Raw genomic sequence first — 22,643 nt, forward strand, 5'->3', positions numbered from 1 at the left:
TTAGATATTTTTATAGGTGAGCACAAAAAATCCCTATTTTTTTATTGGAATAATATTAAAAGCTAATTTTTAATCATACTAATAATTCATTTATGTACAAAAAAAAAAGAGTGCCCCACGAAGGAATCGCTATACTGATGATTGGTTATTCCAATTATTGTTATTTTTGAGTTCTAGATACTCAATTCCAGGGAGCACCTCCAGCACATTAGATAAAAAACTTATGATATAGTGTTTAAACAAGATATGATATATATGGTATCCATTGCTGGTTCTACCTACAGGTGTGAAATATAATAGTGGTTAATATTCCTGTGCGGGATATGTTTTTTTTTTTTTTTTTTGATGCATGTGTGAAGTTCCACAGATAAATATCAAGACAGCAGACCTCCGCTCAGTCCTGAGAAAATGCCAGTGATCTAAAAGGGACGAAACGTGTTGTCATCCAGGTAGACGAGGTTCCTTCATTGTCTTCACTGTTTGCGCACTGTTACCTTCCAACCAGCCCTCCGACTGACGGGCCGCTCACCCGCTGCAGTATACCGCCTTCCTGCATACGGCAACCCGTTCACTTTCAATCGTGGCTTCATACAGCTGGAGACGGGCAGAGTCAGGATGGATAATCGCTGCTGACAGGACACACAAAGCCCTACGACAGATGGAACGCTTACCCGATGCAGTACACCGCCTTCCTGCATATGGCAACCCGTTGACTTTCAATCGCGGCTTCACACAGCCGGAGACGGGCAGAGCCAGGACGGATAATCAGCATTGACAGGACACATAAAGGTTCCTTTTATTTCTCTAAATGACTTTGCACACTTGAATACCACCTGTCAGTGCAGACACTACTCTCACACTGGGACGCCAGTAGTGAAAGTATTTTATTTACATCAGCGGAGGTCTGCTGTCTTGATATTAATCTGTGGAACTTGACACATGCACAATATTGTTGCAAAACAGTGACTATCAATTAACTATCAAAGTTGGAACCTCAGTCAGTCAAAGAGACTGTACATATGTATTATATAATACTTTTGCTATTTATTAGCTATTTCCATTAGACAAGAGCTATTTGTGATACTTTTTTTTCTTTGCTATTAACATTTTTCTGTTTTATAATTTTTATGTGATACATGTATTAAATATTGTATTTTACTAAAGCCTCCTGTTTTCTAACAGACCGTAAACCTTACTTTATATTTTATGTGATTATTTTTGATATACAGAGCTTATTGGAGTAATTCTCTATTCACTTGGACTTCTTCATAGTGTGTTATTTAACAAGCCCTGTAGTACCATTGTCAAATTACTGACCTATTCATAGCTCCCAACTAAATGCCCCCATACATCTGCGACAGATCGTCGCGATGTAGCGATGGGATCAGAAATGCTGACCGACGACCATCGATGTTCCTCGATCAGTTGTAGGATCGGTGAAATTCTACATCTGCCAATCACTATCATATTTTGATCGTGATCGGCATATCTGTGAAATCCAACATGGTGGACTTCAGCGATTCTGCGATGCCGGGTTGCAGGATCGCTACATCACGACGATCCGTCGTAGATGTATGGGGGCCTAAATATTGTGTGTTCATATCCAGGATGCTGGTTTATGTATGTTTTAGGGATTTTGTAAATTACGGTATTCAGGAAGTTTGGTCCAGTGGATTTTAGATTAGATACAGACTACAACAAGCAAAACATGACCCAAAACTATTAGCCATCATTTTATTCCAAAAGTGTCCATTAGTCACTAGGTGCAATTTGCAAAACATTAAATTGTAAATGGCAAAGAACCGGGTTTAAGTCACCTGTGCTGTATTTCATATTCCCTCCAGCAGATGGAGGAGAGAGGCAATGATTAGCTCTATAACAAAGGATGAATAACTGCAACCTGTGCACACACGAGTCCTCATATAACTCCTCTATATGTTCCAATGCATTTTAACAAAAATAAAGCATAAATGTGGATAGTGAATGGAGTATTTAATACATATAGGTACATAACAAAGTGGAAGCTGCTCAAATCAATTTGGCAATGCTCTCCAGGTGCATGAAAGGGTTGGGTCATCCTAAACAAAAAAAACACCCCCCTTTCCTTTTTTTCTTGTTACATATAGGTACAGCAAGAAAATGTTTTAAGATGTAGTCTGACTTTTTAACCTAAACTGCAAGTAATTTGCAGGTGCTTTTAGCACTAATCACACTGCCTTAATAACTATCTGCATTTAAAAAAAAAAACCTACTGTGAAAAGTGTGAGGGCTTGTGTTGTGCTTTGTTCTTTAATTTAAGCCAAATTGGGTATCTGGAACCAAATGCGGTCCTCAAGGCACCTCAACAGTTCAGGCTTTATGGTGCGTACACGGTATGATTAAAATGGACGATATGAACGATAACTGTCGTTCATATCGTTATCGTCCATCGCCTGTGCGCATGCAGGTTACTATAGGGACCCACGATCGTTGATCTAGGGTCATTGGCCATCGTTGGTGGGTTCGTGGTGTGCTGGATGATCGATATCGATCATCCAGCACACCCGGGAGATCATTTAACGATATAGTTATCTTTGACGATCGTCCCGTGTGTATGCACCATTAGAGAGCTCCATGGTTGAGCACAGGTGGTTAAATCAATTTGACGGAGGTACTAATTAAATCACCTATGGTCAATCATGGATATTTTTAAAACCTGGACTAATGGGGTGTCTTCAGGGACTGCGTTTGGGAACCTCTGATCTAATATTTCCTGACTGGCAGTTCTGCAATGTAAAGAGTTGACACTGTTTACTCCATTGTTTAGGGCTTAAGTGACTGTATTGTTATAGAAAGAGACTGCATCAGCAGAATTCAATTTGGTGTGATGCTGAATAGCCTCGGGAGGGAGCTCCCAGAGCTATTCAATTCAGTATGCTGTTAAGTCTGAGAATGCCGTTTCTCGCGACTTAACCTGGGTGTTTAGTTGCGAGAACCGGCATTCTCAGACTAAAGTGCTGGCCGCGCTAAGCCGGCAAACGGCACCACGGCCGGCACTTTTGTCGGATTTCTCCTCGCATCCCCCATTGGAGAGTGGGTAAGCCAAGGCAGCTGGTTCTATCAGCATTACTGCCTCACAGCACTAGAGTCATGAGTTTGATTCCAACTAGGTCCTTTCTGTGCTGAGTTTGTATGTACTCCATGTGCTTGCGTTGGTCTCCTCACATATTCCAAATCCATACAGGTTTGTTAGTTGACTTCCGACAGACGTGTGAACGTGTTTGTGCATGTGTTTGGTAGGAAATATTCACATTGGCAGGTGGATGAGTAAATATTTGTAATATGTAGACACTGTATAAATAATGGTTAATAAATAATAATGCAGGCTGCCTCAATCTCTCCAATAATGAAAAATGCTATTGAGTTCTAATAGGAGAAAGACTTCCCTTACTTTTTTAAACTGCAGAGTAATTCTAAGTGGTCTTCATTCTAGCACCCTGCACCTGTCATAACCTGTGCAGTTCCTGCCTGGAGTGTCACTCTCTGCTCTGGTGCTTCCAGCACACTCAACTGATGCAACAAACTGCTGATATACCGACCAGTGTGTGCTAGAAGCACCAGAGCAGAGTGAGCGTGTTGCCTGTGTGAGTGTCCTGAGTGATCGAAGCAGAGTATACACTGGTAGCAAGCAGCTGTGTGTAAGTAGTCTTCGCTCATCTGGATCTCCTTTACAAGTGGCGTATGTTTGTATGTGTTCCAGAGCAGTTTATATGTATTGTATTAAATAATATTATTATTACATCATCTTTGATTTTTTTTTTTTACTGCATTTAGTTGAATGGGATCCAGTCACGATACCGACGCCCGTCGGAATGCATCCTGACGTGCTATTTTACACCCGCCGGTTTTCACTGGTCGGCCAAAATCAGGGCGTTTTTATTTCATGTGGATATTTTCCTTTCACACAACGGTTTTGTGCCGTGTTATGGTTTTGACGTTTTTTTTTCCCCCCAATATTTAACATTGAAACCGTGGACAGCAGCCGTCCTAATCAGTGGATATTCCCAGCTGTAACATGGCGACTGTTCCGTGTCGTCTGAAAGGACCCATCTGTTTTCATGCTTAATTAAAATGAATACATGTGGAAACTGGCGGGTGTGAAATAGCCCGAATGGATCAAGACACTGACATCGGCATCACGTAAAGGTAAGTATGCGAGTTACAGGCTGGGGATGAGGATAGGTTAGGTATAGGGACCTACTGGGGTGGGGTAGAGTTAGTTACTGACCGGGGGAGGGTTGAGCTACTTACCGGCACCTATCGCGATTCTCAACATCAGGATGCTGCTGTCAGTCTTCTTACCGCCGTCATCCTGTCCGCCGATAAATCATGCGGATTCCTAGCTGAATAGACTCTGTTGCTGGACATGTTTTGGAATAGAATTTAGCCCACAACCACTTACTTATAACAGAAATATAGCCCTTTTATTGATTTGCTTGCAAAGATTTACATAATCTTGAAATGCCATTTAGTTCTAGGTCCTTCAAAGCTTGTGTAAGTATAACTGAGTATTATATGCTCTGGGACTTGCAGTTATGTTATCAGTATGCTGGCTAAGGTAGATGGTTTTGCCAAAGGGGACATTCACCCCAAATGACCTGGCAAATAAGTTCTCTTGTGATGTTGGCAAACTGCATTTGTCATTGGATAACCTATGAAAACATTTGTGTATGGATAACAACATAGGAAAAAGGTTTTCATGGAAAATATGACTGTAAAATGTATTTATACTTCTACACAAGCATTAATAAGTAATTTGGCGGTCTGCCATACATTTATACTTCTCTAATCCTGCCCAGTGTGTGTATTATGGCTTAGCAGTGATATAAGCTCCGTTGTTCCTATTTACATTGTGCACGATTACATAATGTGTTTACTGAAGTGTCGCATTGCTATGTAACTGTCAAAGATGGATTACAGTCTGTACAATGAACAAAAATGTGTGCAAGTATTATAAATATATTGTAATGGGTAGTCCTAGAACAGCAGTTTAGGTTTCGGAGCTGCAGTTTACTGTTCTGGAGTGTAAGTGGCTCCAGCACCAGCGCAGGAAAGGTTTCCGCTCTGCTGAAGTCATTGCATTTCCTGTTGGCTTCCTGGCAGCTGCTGCTGTTCCAGATACACACTATAAGAGGACTGCCTGCATAGCAGTTGTACTGTACATTTCTATAAGCAGAATGGACAGTGCTTTAACTTAAACCTTATTAGCAAAATACATTTGGTGAATTATACATGTTTTGTGTAAATTATTTTTTACTCCAGCCACATGAGTATTATTACTAGTGTTCTTAATAACCATATGCTTTTTAGCAAGAATATAAAAATTTTATTTGATACAGCTTATTATAATTTACTAGTGTTCACAAATATATATTTTATACGGACTATAATACTATTACTACATAATATCAAAGCTCCACATTGAGGGTACATCACTTATTCTCCCAAATTAAGCCCCCATCATGTCTGTGAGTAAGATGGAGAGGATGTCACACTTCCTCACTGATAGCTGCATTGTAGGCCTAGCGCACACCAGATGAAATGCATTGTATATGAGCAGACACTGTCACACAGATCCTTTTTAACGCTCATTATAAAAGGGCTATTGTTAGAGTATCACACTTATGGCTTTTTTGATAAGGTGTTTTTCTGCCACATAGATCGTAATGCCTATAAGTTACTTTAATCACATTTAAACCCCCCCCCCAAAAAATGCTGTCTTTTACTACACTATCCATGGGTCCCCCTGCTCATTAATTGTTTACCCATGCCCCATTCAATGTCTAGGTATAAGACAGCACGTAATGATCACGTATGTATGCGTGACATTCATCCCTGAGAAGCAGCAATTCTCTCAATCTTTCCTTTTTTTTTTGTTAGTGGAGTGTGGAGCTCTGTAAGGTTACATTATGTTTGCAAGTTTTTTCTATCCTATACTATGGGGCCGTTGAATCGCCCCCTATGAGTATGTGTTTTTAAAAAAATTGTTTTTTTTTTTAAAGAAAAATAAAAAAATATAGATATAGCAAGCCCACCGACTGTTTCAGTCATGTAGATTTTCCTCAGGCATGATGAAAATCAACATAATTTTCATCATACTGTATTGTTTTTTGCACATTTTCTAATAATTGTGGGTTTTCGCTTTGAAAGTACAACACATGTGCTGATCAATCAAGGAGTGATGGGACAGGTAAAGATTTATTTATGGATTTTGCACCATGTATCAAGCTTTTGGTTGAGAGTACGGTCATTTCTTTATATCATCCAGTCAGATATAAAACATCACTAGTATGTTGCATATAAAAATATTGAATAGACAGGTATGACATAGACACAAGGGTACACTTATCCAAATGTAGGTGTGTGTATAACCAGTCATCCTGCAGAGCAGTGTCCTGACAGCCGTTTCAGTGCAGTCCAGGCACCTTTGTCAAGGGGCAGTTATGCCATGAGAGGATTGTTATTGCTATGGAACAAAGCAGGATTGGGCATATTGTAGTGATGGCCTCAACGATAAGTAGCGCTTACATTTTTTTACTTTTTTTTTTTTTTTTTTGGGATATTTCAATAAATCTGTTTATAAAAAATGTAAAGTGTTGTGGTGCCGGTCTCTGGTGTTTTAAACTGGATTATACCAGGAACTTAAATTTATCACCATGCACAAGCAATGTTGTTCTAAAGGGGCGATTCAGTTGTCCGTGCCTGTAGCTGTCTCAGTGCTGGGCACCCGACAGAGCAATTCAATTGTTGCTCTGTGCGAACACTAACAGATGCCAGCATTTCTGCTCGCCGCCTGAACATGTAATTTTGTGTATTAAATGTATTTCATTTTTAAACCTGAAATATCTTGCAGTGGGTATATAATATATTGGGACATAGGGCCTGATTCAGAGATGGAAATAATCTAATGTTTGTAAAGCTCACCCGAGCATAAAGACGCCCACTGCTGCCTTGTTATCTGCTTGTGACGACATACTTGCGTAAATATCGGTAACATCGACGCAGGTCGAGCGGCCATCTTGCCCTTGCAGAAAGTCTGACCAGCCGCAGATTTGGCAGCACCTCTCTCGCGCAGAGGACTTGTTGCATAGAAGACTGCAAGGGCTAATTTATGTACGCTCATGTAACTGCTTTTAAACGGTCAGACACATCTGCCTTGTTCTGACCACCCCGTTGCCACCCCCAAACGCTGACAACTTGTCAATCACTGCGATATATTCCTATGTGCGCCCGTAATCGCAATGCGATCGCAGCGCATGCGCAGTGCGGCTTGTACAATGGCAAACAATCTCTGAATCGGGCCCATAGTCTCTATGCAAACCCCAGGTGTTAATATCACCTTATGCTAAATGTACGTGTTATAATTGTCTTTCCTTTTTTCCATCTTTTGCCTGTATCATCTTGTGGACCTATGAGAGGTCCGAAGACCAGAAAGCCTGAAGTTGAGCGATTGTTTGTTTTTATGATTTTTGCACTTTACTTCAAATATTAAGCACTAGTAGGCGCTGGTATTCTTTACTATTCATATTGTATCTTTTTGTGTGACTCGCCCTTGCACTTTACTGATATCCAGAGGCCACCTAAAGTTCATAGAGAGTACATGTTTGATATCTAATTATTTTTCATTTTAGGTAGCGATTTACATAAGGCACCAAGTTTGTTCTTTATCTATCTATCTATCTATCTATCTATCTATCTATCTATCTATCTATCTATCTATCTAATTGATCGATTTATTATACTGAAAAATAAGAAAACTGCGGCACTGCAAGACTGATGGAAAAATAAGCTAAATTGGCATAATCGATGGTTTATTATGCCAATATAGACTATTTCTGCATCAGTCTTGGAGTGCCGCAGCTTTTCTTTATTCAGTCTGAATTACTTACAGAGGGCACTTAAGCAGTTTGTTACATGAACAAGAGTGCCGGTCCAGCTCCGATATATATATAAATATATATATATATATATATATATATATATATAATTTAAGAAAAAGATACTGATAACAGCGCTATACCAATGCTAAATGTACAAAGAATTAACCCTTGTAGGTTTTCTTTCCACTATACACTCCCGTGTTCACGGTGGCAGCTTTCTGTTTCTCCAATGAGACCGTTGTTGTAGAGTCCCAAAAAGATTATGTAAGACAACAGGTGAGAAACAACCGCCTCATAGTGTATTATTTAAATAAATAAATTCAGGTGAAGGGTAATAAATATGCGTACCATATATAATATCAGATCATGCACATAGTGATTTTGCTTTGTCCAGAGGTCCTGGAAGAAAAATATATCCCTTGCCTCCACTTCCCTCTGAGTATGTGGTAATCTGTTTCTTCCAATGGTCACATGCACATAATGGAAATATATGCACTCATAGTGTAGTATATTTATACATTTATTAACATACAACACATATACAGAAAATTACTTTTCAGAAAGTGCTTATCTGTATTCAGCAGAGATGTTCAGAGTATGGACCAGGGGTTAGGTGTGATAGCCATACTGTCACACGTTCCAGGTCACCCAGCAGGTGCACAGGGAGAGATCACCATCTGTCACATGTTCCAGAGCACAATGGTGATGCATTGTACATGGCGGGCGGACGTTTTGCCACACAACTCCGAAATGAAGCAACCAATTACAACACTTAATATTTTTCTGCAAATCTACGGACCAACACCTTTAATTTTGGTATATAATGTATCCTGCTCAGACAACGACAACATAGAAATGTCACTCAAAATAAGTTGTCCTTCTGCTATTAATTTATAGATAGGAAGCAGTTTTATATTAGTTTTGTCCTAAGTTTGTTGTGTTTCCTTCCTTACCATAGTAATCGGTAGTATCAGTCATAATGTAAGTGTCCTATGTTATGTAACATAGGTTAAAGCTGTTTAATCCAACTGACCATTGTAGTTTTTAATTAATTTAATTGGTGTATATTTGACAAGAACTTTTAATAATCTAACAGTTGTGAGTGTGTAAAAATGTTCTTGTATCGCACCTCACAACATTTACTGTTGGGGAATTTGGACAAGGACTATATAGACAGAAGAAAAAGGATGTGACCACGCATCATGGGTTATTGTCATGCATCAGAGAGTGTAATCAGTACTTCCAACGTACTGAACTGCCCCCTGTCCTGTTCCCCTCTCCTAAAAACAGCATTTGCATGGTGTGCACCCTGTGGCTGGTCCTGTTCTCCATTGTCCTGCTATACCGGGCAGCAGTGTCCGGGACTACCCAGCTGCCATCCGGACAGGGCAAAGCTGTCCTGATGGGGAACATGGGACCACTGCTAGTAAATATTGCAGAGCTCCCCAATATATCAGTATTAGCCAATATCTTTTCTGTTATTGTTTTTTGGCTTCCCGGACTTATGTCAATCTAATGTGATAATCTGCTCACCGTTATCTTGGGGTTGTAACCTAACAGCATGGGATATGTGTGACATTGGGGCCAGTGCGACCAGGCCAGTCAGATTTCTTACATATGGCGTAAACTACTAGAAGCCAATGGGGGCTCTAGAGGCAGGAGAGAGATCTTTCGATCTCTCCCCCGCGGCTCCTGGCCGTCCCCGCAAGCTGACGCTGTGTGCATGCGCGGTGTCTTTCACTACTGTGAAAGTCTTCTCCAAAATGCCGGTGATGTAATTAGCGGGGACAGCGGTTACAACAACCGCTGTCCTTGCGAGTTCCCCATAGTACATAGCCGGGATAGTTTTGTTAAAAATTAAAATATCCCAAGCAAGTTAGGTACATAATAATAATCGCGGCAGTACCGCGATTATTAGTACATAGACCCCATTGTGTCTTCAAAATCCTCAGCAGACATTTGGATATGATTTTATTATGGTTTAATTACAGGAGTTTATTGACCACGTGTTCATGCTATCATACAGTCATTTCAAAAGCATAAATCCTCCAAATAATGCAAATATTGTATATTTCAATCCTGTGTCTAGCCATGTTGCTGTAATGAAATTGAATTTCTAAACTTCCTGAACCTCCCTGTCCTGCTGCCATTTATTGTTGTAATCTGACAGGAGACAGCAGAAACATTCAGCCTAACAGGAAGATTATTGGTTGCCCAGCAACAATCTAGATGGGGAGTGTAAGCAAAAGTACACAGTAAGCTAGGACATGGATGGCTGCACAGTGCTCATTACTCACACACACAGCCCCTACACATCTGCCTGCCTAAGTGGAGCAAGGCCAGGTTCCAACAATGGTCCATATTGTAAATTCTAAAAATACTGGCAGTGTTCAAGGATGTAGATTTATTCTTTCTAGTATTAACTCTATTAGAGTTCAGTCCAAAGACCACATGGTGATCGTAGTAGTATAGAACTATACTTCATAATTGTTTAAAGGTTTACCTTGGTGTGTTTGACTATATGCGGAAGGGTTAAAATGTTTCTGTATGCATCAGGCAGGGTTTATGCTTTTATAAAACTCAGCAAAGTCACAGAAATTGAACATTTGATCAAGTGCACCACAACACAAGTTAAAAGCATCTAAAAATGTAAGTATGCGTGGAATCACTTGGAACAATTAGTTTTAGTGTCGGAGCCATTTGAGTGCATTTAACTTGTTTTGCAATATTTGTAAATTTGACCTCCAGTGGTTATGGTATGCAGCTAAACTAGGGGAGGGGGGCAATAAGTGCCCCCCCCAGCTGTTGTAGAACTACACATCGCAGCATGCCCTGCCACAGTTTTGCTATTTGGCCATGCTAAAACTGCAAGTTGCAAGGCTTGCTGGGATTTGTAGTCCAACAACAGCTGGAGGGCCCACCCTTGACCTAAACTGTGGAAGTGACTGTGAAAGTAGAGGTAAACTCATTGTTGTCTGTCTGTTGATTCTCAGAAATATTCGCAGTCAAAATGTAGCTGTGATTTACCTCTGGCTAATTGATTTCCTGGGACTATTCAGTCAGCGTCGAAAGCAGCAGGCTGCAGCTAACAGGATTTTTTTCAAGCACAACAATTTGCAGATTTCCGACGGATCGAAACAACAAATCGTCAAATGTGTATGCACAATTGCGCGCTCCCGCGGGTCGTCCGTCGCATCTTCAGATCTGCCATACATGCAGGCCAATCTGAAGACCTGACTGACAACCCCATGCATTAGGACGCGGCGGGAGGAACGACATATCGTGCTGTCGTTCACCAGATCGCGTGGTGTGTACAGACTGCACGATATGTCGTTCCGTCGCGTCTACCGTTGGCCGGATATACAGGTCTAATGTGTACTCCGCTTAAGAGGTTAAAATATTGCTTGAGGTACAGCACAATTTTAAAAAGGGTGCGCATTATAGCTTCTGCACAATTGTAGAAGCCCTTTGCTTTATTTGTGAAAGCTATAGTTGCGGCTGCCAGCCCAGAGTTTGTTTGTTATGTGACTAATGAATTGGACCTGTTTGGCTAAGAACCCTTATGGTATTAATTCAATGCCTTCTGTGTGGGGTTGTTTATTTATAATCTCTTCTTGAGACATCCTTAGAAACAGGAACACAGACAACCTGGGGCTCTTTTTGTATGACACTTATTGCTACTTCCAGCTTATATTCATGTATTGTGTGCCCTCTCAGCAGCGTACCAGTGATTAGCTAGATAAATGACATTTCAGTATGTGTAGCTGTAGCGTATCCAGTCATAGTATAATACTGTGTGTGTGAGGCTTCTATCACAATCATTCATAGGTGCCTACATTTCTGCATTCTGTTGCATATTCAAAAGTAAAACTAAAAATGCATGTATATTTTTGTTTTAATCACATTGCTAGGTTAAGGGGGAATTCAATTAGTTGCGGTAATTTACCACGTGCTAATTGTTACCCCGGGGCTATTCATTTAGCCCTGAAGGCAGCCCGCAGGCTGTACTTAATGGGGATTTTTTATCGGAAAAAATAAATTCCCATTAAGTAGAATGTTAACGGGTGAAAAGACCACGTTAATGCATAGGTCCGTGAACTTTTCACAAATCTTATGGGTTTATGCTCATTAAAGGGGTGTTAACACATGTTAATTTAACAGGCATTGAAAAGTGTCTCTGGTGAAAATGAGGTCTGAATTGAACAGCCCTGGGCGATAAAGCCCAAGACTATCACCCTTTTTCATCTAATTGAATCCCCCCCCACCTCCCCACATGTCAATACTCCCAAACACTTCACTTTCATTTGCTTGCACAAATCTCCATTGTAAGGACACATACAGATGCTGTCCTGCATATTATTTCCAGCAATAACCTCTATTTCGCAAATGCTTCCTGCAAATGGGGCTCGATTCAATTGAATGCGAATTAAATAGCGCCGGGAGGGAGTTCTCAGAGTTATTCAGTTCAGCGTGCTGTTAGGTCGGAGAATGCCCGTTCTCCCGCCCCTCACGCCTTAAACAGGGTGTTAGTCGCAAGAACGGGAATTCTCCGACTAAACTTCCCGTCGCGATGCTGTTTCCGCAGCACTAAGGCCAGAAAACAGCATCGCGACTGTACTTTTGTTGGATTTCTGCTCACACCCCTGGATGGATACGAAAAGAAATCCTTAACAGCGCGCTGAATTTAATAGCTTCGGGAGCTCCCTCCCGGCGCTATTTAATTCGTGTTCAATTGAATCGAGCTCAATGAGTCTTGTCAGATCAGTTGCAGTATGATACTGGCCATTAAAACTTGTAATTCATGCTAATTACCTTAATAATCCCTCCTGCTCACTTGTTTCCTGACCGGGATCTTCTACTGGAGTGCCACCAACCCTTACCTGCAGGAACCAATAAGTATCTGTAATGCTTAGGGCTCACATTGTAAACATACTGGCATCTTAAGTCATGGGTCATTCTCCAGAGAATGAAATATGATAATGCAGGGTAGCTATTCCTCTACTGGAGTGGAGAGGTAAACATTTACTTTCTGTTTTCTGGGGGATTTTACCCCCAGCCCAATATGGGTTTAGCCCTTTTAGTGAGGCTGTATGTTTTCAATAGTTTTCATTATTTTCATGTCAAGAAGACTTTTCCTATAAACTTTTCAGAATGGAAGTACTATTCTCTGTAGAAGACTTGGCTTTCTATGCATGTCTTCCCAGACTTACTATTCTGCTGAACAGCAAGCCCTAAACATCACAGCAACAACTCGCTCAGAGCTACTTAAGGAGGTGGATCAGAGACAACTGCTTACATTCTTTCCAGCTTACAAGAGTACTTACCAAATTTACAGGTGTAATTGTGCATAGTATATAGTACATTTGTCATATTACAGAGCAACAGTTAAAGACAATGAATTGCTAATGTACATTTGTATAGCTCAGTGACCTTTGGTGCTTGATATATTATATTATAAATTTTCTACTGATCTTTTTTTCTCATCATTTCCACTAATGAGGCCATACATCAGCAATCATAAATAAAAAACATTGGGTGGAATGCAATTCAACGCAAATTGAATAGTGCCAGGAGGGTGCTCCCGACGCTATTCAATTGTTATGTCCGGAGAATGCCGGTTCTGTGTGTTTAGGAGTGCGAACCGGCATTCTCTGACTGAAGTGCCCAGCGTGCAGCTGTTAGCGCCGCACTAAGCAGTAAAAACAGCTGCGTGCCTGGCACTTTTGTCGGATTTCTTCTCGCATCCCGCGGGGGGTGCAAGAAGAAATCCTTAGCATGCCCAAACACCGCGTTGAGTTGAATTGCTTCGGGAGCTCCCTCCCGCGGCTATTGAATTCTCCCCTTTCCGTGGTCTTTTTTCCCTTGACTTAACAAGTCTTCAATCCACCAATATACAATCATACATCACAGATATTTTTCAGTGATTTGCAGATCATTTTCAGCAAATAATACATATGCCGATCGTGAAAGGCTCATTATTTTACTAGTAACGGTCGGCAAATCGACTGATCACTACACTAGCAATCTACAGCCCCGATTGGTTGTTTAAATCCAACATGTTGGACACCCTGATTTACTGATTCCAATCACTTTTTGATCAGAATCGGCAATCGGTGAACCCCAAACATTGCAGATTTTTTTTGTTACACAATCATCTGCAAAACAGGGAATTGGCCCAATTGATTGCTGATGTATGGGCCCCATAAGATGATAGATATCCAAAATAGGAACCAGAATGAGTCTCCAAAAACTTGCAGTAATTGTATTTTTTTATTGTGAAGACTCTTAGGGAGAATTCAGTTGTTTTGAGTGTCCGTAGCTCCCATCTAAAGTGTCGAGAGCTATTCAGTTGTCTACGTGACCAGCCCCGCACCAATGGCCTCCTTCTCGCGGCCAAAATGCACTGTATTAGCCACAGAAAACTGTTTCTCTTGTGCAAAGTGCCAGTTAAGGCACCCAAAAGCTCTTCTTTGGGCAGATCTCTCCTCGCACCTTAGGAGGCTGCCAGCAGAAATCTGCGATAAGTAATAGGCATCCAAAACCATTAAATAGTTGGCGTTCACTTTATACAAGAGATACGGGCTCCCAAATCAATTGAATTCCCCCCTTACAGCTCGGAAATAATTTTGATCTTTGCATGAAATGCATGTTTAAAATCTTCCCACAGATCTTAAATATCTTTCCTCCCCATATAAACATGACACTAGTCTCCTGGCCAGTATTTGCATTATTTCAGTTGCATGCACAGTTTAAAAATGTCCTGACTGGACAGCCGCACCACCTGATGATGACATCACAGTGGCTAGGAGTGCGCTCTTTTATTATTCTATTATTGAAGCATTGTGCTACAGTTGTGTTACAATTCTAATGCTGTGTACACACTGGCTGACATATCGGCAGTTCAATTGAACTGCCGATATATTGTGGGTGCGTCGGCCAGTGTGAGGCCGCCGGTGATTGACAGCCTACAGAAAGCATCTATAGGGAGTTTGATATACCTTGTGGGAAATGTAAAGGGACATCTACTTAACTGCTAGCACATATAGGAGCTTACACAAGACTGAAAGTGCACATAGCAAAGTTTCTATTGAGAGTGATTGTTTAGTTGTTGTGCCATATCTACTGTCGAGCAATCTTTTCTCCTAAAATATTGCAGTGTATTGTGACGGCCTTGTATTTAGGGGCACAAGTTAAAAAAAAAAAAAAAAAAAGGCAGTCAGAACATTTTTTTAATGATGACACTAATTTAATGCTGGGCCTGGAAAACACCACAGATTAGGTACAGATAAAATCCTTTTTTTCCGCAGTCTGAGCAAAAGTCTAAAGCTGGGTACACACTGACAGATATATTGGCCGATCAATTGATTGGCCAATATATCTGGTGCCTGTCAGCCAGTGTGTACCAGCGATATGTCTGTGAACAACGTCGTTCAGACATATCGCGTCTGTTGTGCTGCACAAATATATCTATCCATCGGCAATTGTGTGCGGTTCATCAGCCGACCACAGTGGACTGTGCAGTGTGTCCCCAGCATTAAGTATCCTAAAAAAATAACCCTGTCGACCATTTGTGTGTCAATCTTTTTAACCATGTCTATTTTCTGCACTGTTGACCTTTTGTACCTGTCGACCTATTTCATGTCGCCCATCAGTTGTTGACCTATTGACTGTCGATGTCTACTTTGTCGCTCTTTTATACCACTCCACCTTGAAGTCTGTATTTTGAACTAGTGCTGTGGAAGGATCTGTGTACATTGCAGCTTTTTTATGTCTGAAGACCTGGCTAAGTTTACCAGAATGAAGTATCGTCACATAATTGTTGTGGGCTTTTTACTTTAAAAAATATTTAATGTTAAGAAATTTCTTTCAATGTTTTTTATTTGCATATATAGTCTGATCATGTAGCCATTCTCTAAATACTGTATTATGGCATCATGATTATTGTGTAAGATATTAGGAAATTCATGCCCCCCATTATGTGACCAGCATGTTGGGTTAGCAGACTTAGCTTATCTAATTCCCTGGTCTATTATTTGTGGGACAGAGTGGATATGAAGTTAATGTTGAACAGAGTTCTGCTGCTGCACTTTGCTCCTATTTACATAAACGTTTAACAAACTGCACTGTAGTTTATTTCTATTTATTTATTACCAGTTATTTATATCGCTCACACATATTCTGCAGCGCTTTACAGAGAATATTTGGCCATTCACATCAGTCCCTGCCCCCAGCAGAGCTTAGAATCTATATTCCCTACCACATGCACACACATACACACTAGGGTTAATTTGTGTTGGGAGCCAATTAACCTACCGGTATATTTTTGGAGTGTGGGAGGAAACCGGAGTACCTGGAGGAACCCACGCAAGCACAGGGAGAATATACAAACTCCACACAGTTAGGGCCGTGGTGGGCATCAAACCCATGACCTCAGTGCTGTGAGGCAGTAATGCTTACCATTACACCATCTGTGCTGCCCAGTTTATTTTAAATGGAGCAGGTCCAAATAAAAGCTGAAATAGTCGACTTTCAATGCACCAATAATTTACATAACCAAGTAATATAGATTGATACAATTTATTGTTTAGAAAATTTTTGTTTATTGGTAATTAGAACTTTAATTAAATACATGTTTCTTATATCATAACAGTAACCCATTCAGATGGTTTTGGTATATTATGTCGCCGGTCAAAAGGTGGACATGAGACGATCGTGGTGTTAACATTGAACATGTCGACATTCAGCTTGTGGAAACTGATGTAATTTCATGTGTCCACATTTTAACCATGTCGATATCATGACTGTCGACCTCCTGGTGTTGCCAACATGAATGTGGACATAGTGACTGGATCACCTTACAGACATATGTTAGCTCAGTCTTATGGAGATCAATCAGCCCCTGTGTCTGTAGTGTTTATTTCAGATGATGCAGAAATACTTACCATTGTGCCAGCTAATATATGGGCCATTCCATGTCAGGTGGATAGTTGCACCCACCACAACTTTGAGGGTCCTAGTTTTGTTACTATTGCATATTGTGAACTAAAATTTTCCCAAAGTTAGTCTGACGTATATACCAACCTTCATGTAATATGTTATCAAAAGTGGAGATGGTCAGGTGGGGACCCCCGGTCCACTTGACATGGAATGACCCATATTCTGAATGTCATGCATGCAATGTGTATGCTTTAAAACAAATTGTCTATGTATCGGGCATGTCTAATCCATAGCCAATTATTTTATCATGATATTATCAACCATTGTGACAATCCGTGAAATATTTAGATGTAGCAATTAATTTGCCAAGAAAGCAAAACATCGAATATCTTTTTGCTTCCAATGAAACTTTATTTCACAAACAGAATTTATAAAACGTGTTCGGTGTTCACCTTTCTATACTAATTGCTTCCACAAACAATAATTTTAAAGCACTTTGCAGAGAATATTTCTACATTCACATCAGTCCCTGCCCCAGTAGAGCTTACAATGCTATATTCCCTGCCAAACAAACGTACAGTAGAGTTTGTTAGAAGCCAATTAACTTAGCAGTATATCTTTGGTGTGTGATATGAAACCCATGCAAACATGGGTAGAATATACAAACTCCATACAGATATAGTATTCACTCTAGCTCCGGCGGCAGGCAGGGCGCCGGAGCTTGAGAGGGCACTTCTGTGCGCGTGGCCGAAAAGTGAACGTGGCCATTGAAAAGGGGGCATGTTTATAAGATGCGTCCCCTTTTCGTCCGTCTTGGGGGCGTGCCAGCACCTACGGACACACCGGGCAGCCCCCAAGCGCTTCCGACAGGGAGAAGAGATGTCTGGCGCCTGCGCACGGCGTCTACTCTCCGGCAGTGACCGGGTCACCGCACATTTCCCGACCCGCGGGACACTGCGACCCGCGGGTGAAGACGGCACCTGCAAGCTGTGAGGGCAGGGCGCTTTTTGCCCTCCACAAGGAGGGCAGGGCACCACGTCCCGCTAAAACAGCTTAGCGGGAACGCTACAGATAGTGACCGGAATTAATGCAACTAACAATTAATGCACTGTGCAACAGTACTGGCCAACTATGATGAAAATTCATAATATGCTGTCAATATAGTATATTCCACTTACCAAACGTTTGAAAGAGATAAACTGAAGAAGTTGCTAATAGCAACCAATCAGCTTTTAACTGTCATTTCATAGACTGTGCTAAATAAATGATGGCTTGAAATTGCTTGCTTTCTAGGGGCAACTTCTCAATTTTCTCTCTAGAAGGTTTGATACATCTCTTCAGTCTTTTTCAATTACCTGCCCACTTTATTTTTTTTTTTTTAATCTGTTTAAGGTTTAACTGAATTTGTGAAGGGAAATGATCCTGATGTATGGCAGAATACCTTGTAATTGAAAGTTATCTTTTCCAGGATTATTTTGAAGACCAAAGCAGAGTGTTTCTTGGACAGTTGCCCAGTCTTTGTTTGTGGTTAGACTCAGGGGATGCAACATGACCTCCGCTGTGGTGGATGGTGGAGGATTGGCAGGAAACTTTGTCAGCAATGGAGTGGAAAATCCAGACCAGGTGAGGAGTCCGTGGTAATTATGTGAGTAAAGAACAGAGCAAAAGTTTGCTGTATCTGCTGACGGCCATTTAAATTAGTTATTGTATATATTTCATTTTTTAAGAAGATTTACATTTTTTTGGTCTTAATGATTTAAGAATAGATAAATAATTGGGTATTGACCTTTATTCTTCAGTCATTCAAAGAGCAGATTAACTTATAAAGAGAGAATGGCCAAAATCTACTAAGTGGCGGTTTCTATTCTGTTCTGAACCCCGGCGTTTTGATGGCGGTTTCTATTCTGTTCTAAACCCTGGGGGTTTGGTGGCGGTTTTGCAGCAGTTTCTAAATGACGGCCCTGTTCTATTCTATTCTAAAATGTGTATTGACACTGGTTTGGCAGAGGTTTTGCCATCTTCAGATTTACTATGGCGAAAACCACTGCAAAACTGCCATCAAAACACATTTTAGAATAGAATAGAACAGGACTGTCATTTTGAAACCGCTGCAAAACCGCCACCAAACCCCCAGGGTTTAGAATAGAATAGAAACCGCCATCAAACCGCCACTTATAAATTTTGCCCAATGTGTCCTAATGTTCAGTGCAGCAAGTGGAATTTTCTCTAAAGGAAACTGATGTTTGCTTTTGCCAACATTTAAAGACAACTTAACATCCCGTCTTTTAGTACTCAACCATGTAGGTGCAATACATTGTACTGTGTTGATCTCACATGATTTACTACGGTGGAGTAAAACTCCTCCCACATCATTAGTACAGTGACCTGATGGTATCTCATATTGGTCAAAAAAAGCTGATTTGTCAGGCATTTGAGTTCCTGTGACGTCTCTTCCGTTTCCCCTTTCTATGCATCAAACCAATGTATTTTCTAGATAGCAAGGGGTATATTTACTAACACTGCATTGCCGGGTCGCACTCTGGATTTTGTATACAGGTCCATCCAGGGTGCGACTCGGCTGAAACCCCAGACCTTCCCGGCTACTTCTTGATGCACTGGGCTGGCAACTTTTCTCGGGTAAGCAATGTAATGTTGGCCCACCCCAGAGTGTCAGCTAAACCTTCTGCAGGTCCTTTCCAGTGATATGAGGGTACCGCCATTTTGAGAATTTCTATAATTGTGTTTCAGACAGTGGAAATTCCAAGTTTGGAGCATTTAGATATTGTGTTTAGTGTTTTCCCTTCTTTTGTAGCACCCAGCTTTTTCAGCTTCTTAGCAAACTATTTGACATGTTACAAGGGTCACAGGGCCTAATTCAGACCCGCTCGCGAGCGTAGGACGCTCGCAAGCGGGTCGATGGTGCCCTAATGCGCATGCGCATGATGGAGGGAGCTCCGTTGTGCGCATGCGCGAGACCCGCATAGCGACAGCCAAGCTGTCGCTCCGAGTCTCGCACCAAAGGGGGCGTGCTGTCGATGGTGACTGACAGCACGCCCCCTTTGGTGGGCGTGCCGGGGGCATGGCTGCCAGATGGAGGCGTTCCCATGGGAACGCCTACCGTCTAGGTCCAGCCCCACTGACATCACTAGTGATGTCAGTGGGAGTGATTTTGGCTCTGATAGAGCCAAAATCACTCCAGGGCTTGCGGCCACGAGACCCTACCGCAGGGTCTCGTCGCAAGCCCGATGGTCGCGATGGTCTTGACCATCGCGACCATCATCATGGACGCTCGCATAAGCTGTGGGTGGTAACCCACAGCTATGCGAGCGTCCAAGAGGCCGCTCCATTTTTAGGTAGGAGGGCCCTGATTCAGAGCGAGCGCTCTGGTCAGAGCGTCCGGCTCTGAATTAGGCCCACAGTATTTAGTCAAGTTTAGAATTGTCATCTTTTATGGAGTTTTAGTGAGTCCATCACATTTTGACACCTTAAAATTGAAAGAAAATCTAAATTAATAAAGTTAATTGGGGACACGTATGAAGCTTTCTAAATAGGACAGGGGGAGACGTTTCCCATATTGTCAGCTTCTAGCTGTGGTTTTATAGATAGTACCGCTGCTGATTAATTTGATAAGCGACACTTTCATATCTGTGTGCGACTGAGTCTCTGAATCTACATGCAAAGTGCTAGTATGCAACGGCCGCAGATTTGCCAATCCATGGATGGTCTCGTGCATGTGAGGATGTTCTCTCTTCTGACAAGACCATGCATATAATACAGTGAAGTTCAGATTTGCCATAAATATATTACTATATGTTACACAGTTTGGCATTACTGTACTTTATTGATGAACTTGCACCAAGTCTCTGCACTAAGTGCTTCCTAATTCTGTTATTTACTGATTTCTAAGCACTGTCTACACTTGGTGTTTTCAAGATGGCTACTTTCTTTTTGTGATAATTGTTTATAAGTTTTTGTGTGTGTGCATTTAAACTTAACATTTTTGGTATATTAGCAGCTGCATCTTTGTCTAGTATCAATGTGTATATTCTAATTATTATATAAGCACACATACAGAGATCTATACACACCTTTGTGTATCTATACATGCCCATGTTCCCTGTATATTTGATAAGTTTGTGGTATAACCATCTTTTCTCAAAAGAGCTAAGCTGACTTGGAGAAAAAAATTGTTTTGATTCTTGCAGGAAGATGTTCAGATAACTGAGTACCCTGCTGTCATCGTGGAACCAGTTCCCAGTGCCCGTCTGGAGCAGGGGTATGCTGCCCAGATTCTGGTGTACGATGATGAGACCTTCATGATGCAGGATGTAGCAGAGGAGCAAGAAATTGAGACTGAAGTCGTGGAGATAGGTGGGTCTCGCCTATTTTACAACACAGGCATACTACCTATACAACTTGCATTAAGATAGAAAATGGTACAGACAAGTATATCTCAATACTTGCAACAAAATTATTTATAAAAATAAAATTGAGCCCAAAGACATCTAGGTCTAAAACATACCAAATTTGTAGATATTTTAAAATTGCATATGTGCAGCATGGTTAGGTCCCATTGAGCCTGAAACTTTTTTTTTTTTTTTGTTTAAATATACAACATTATTTTAGTTATGTAAATGAATTCTGCTCTTGTTTTTTACCCCATTGTATGTTAGATGTACACCGATCAACCATAACATTAAAACCACCTGCCTCATATTGTGTAGGTCCCCCTCGTGCCACCAAAACCGCTGTGACCCATTGAGGCATAGACTCCACAAGATCTCTGAAGGTGGCACGAAGACATTAGCAGCAGATCCTTTACGTTCTGTATATTGCAAGATGGTGCCTCCATGGCTCGGACTGTGTGCAGCACATCCCAAAGATGCTCGATCTGATAGAGATCTGCTTAATTTGGAGGCCAAGTCAACACCTTGAACTCTGTCATGTTCCTTAAACCAGGGCTTGACAATTTTTTCTAAAATCTAGGAGCCAGGATGAAAGTGTAGGGGCCAGACCACCGTCGCCCCCAAAAAATGACAGGAGTAATTGAGAAGCACAGCTCTGTGTGTGTTATGCAACTGTTTTACACACTATACTAGTCCACAAAATGGTTGCAGTTGAATGGATACAGTAAAATGCCTTAAAACCATACCTGAACAATGTTTGCAGTGTGGCAGGGGGCGCATTATCCTGCTGAAATAGGCCACTGCCAAACCGGTAATACCGTTGCCATGAAGGGGTGTACAATGTTTAGGTAGATAGTATCTGTCAAAGTAATAGCCACATAAAAGCCATAACCAAATGTTTCCCAGCAGAACATTGGCCAGGGCATCACACTGCCTCCAATAGCTTGCCATATTCCCATAGTGCATCCTGATGCCATCTCTTCCCCAGGTAAATGATGCACACGTACCCAGCCATCCATATATATAAGGAAACAGGATTCATCCGACCAGGACAGTTTCTTCCATTGCTCTCCGTTCCAGGTCTGACGCTTACGTGCCCACTTTAGGCACTTTCAGCAGTGGACACAGGTCAGCATGGGCACTCTGACCGGTCTGTGGCTTTGCAACCCCATATGCAGCAAGCTTCAATGCACTGTGTGTTCTGTCACCTTTCTATCATAGCCAGCATTAACTGTTTCAGCAGTCTGTGCTACAGTAGCTGTTCTGTGGGATGGACCAGACAAGCTAGCCTCAGGTCCCCATGAGCCTTGGGCATCCATGACCATGTCACCTGTTGTCCTTTATTGGACCTCTTTTGGCAGGCGCTAACCACTGCATACTG

At 41.4% G+C, this 22,643-nt stretch overlaps 1 protein-coding gene across 3 annotated transcripts in view; it reads left to right on the top strand.

The window, feature by feature from the left end:
• Positions 1-22,643, top strand: part of ELF2 (E74 like ETS transcription factor 2) — a 90,629-nt gene that overhangs the window by 16,032 nt on the left and 51,954 nt on the right. For all 3 annotated transcript variants that reach the window (XM_088451826.1, XM_088451827.1, XM_088451828.1), the window contains exons 3-4: positions 18,325-18,479; positions 21,062-21,227. In XM_088451826.1, coding sequence (XP_088307952.1) covers positions 18,405-18,479; positions 21,062-21,227 — 241 coding nt within the window. In that variant the 5' untranslated portion in view covers positions 18,325-18,404. The remainder of the gene's footprint in view (positions 1-18,324; positions 18,480-21,061; positions 21,228-22,643) is intronic.

The sequence above is a fragment of the Taudactylus pleione genome, unplaced genomic scaffold, assembly GCF_031769625.1.
Source record: "Taudactylus pleione unplaced genomic scaffold, aTauple2 ptg000028l, whole genome shotgun sequence".
In the NCBI taxonomy this organism is placed as follows: domain Eukaryota; kingdom Metazoa; phylum Chordata; class Amphibia; order Anura; family Myobatrachidae; genus Taudactylus; species Taudactylus pleione.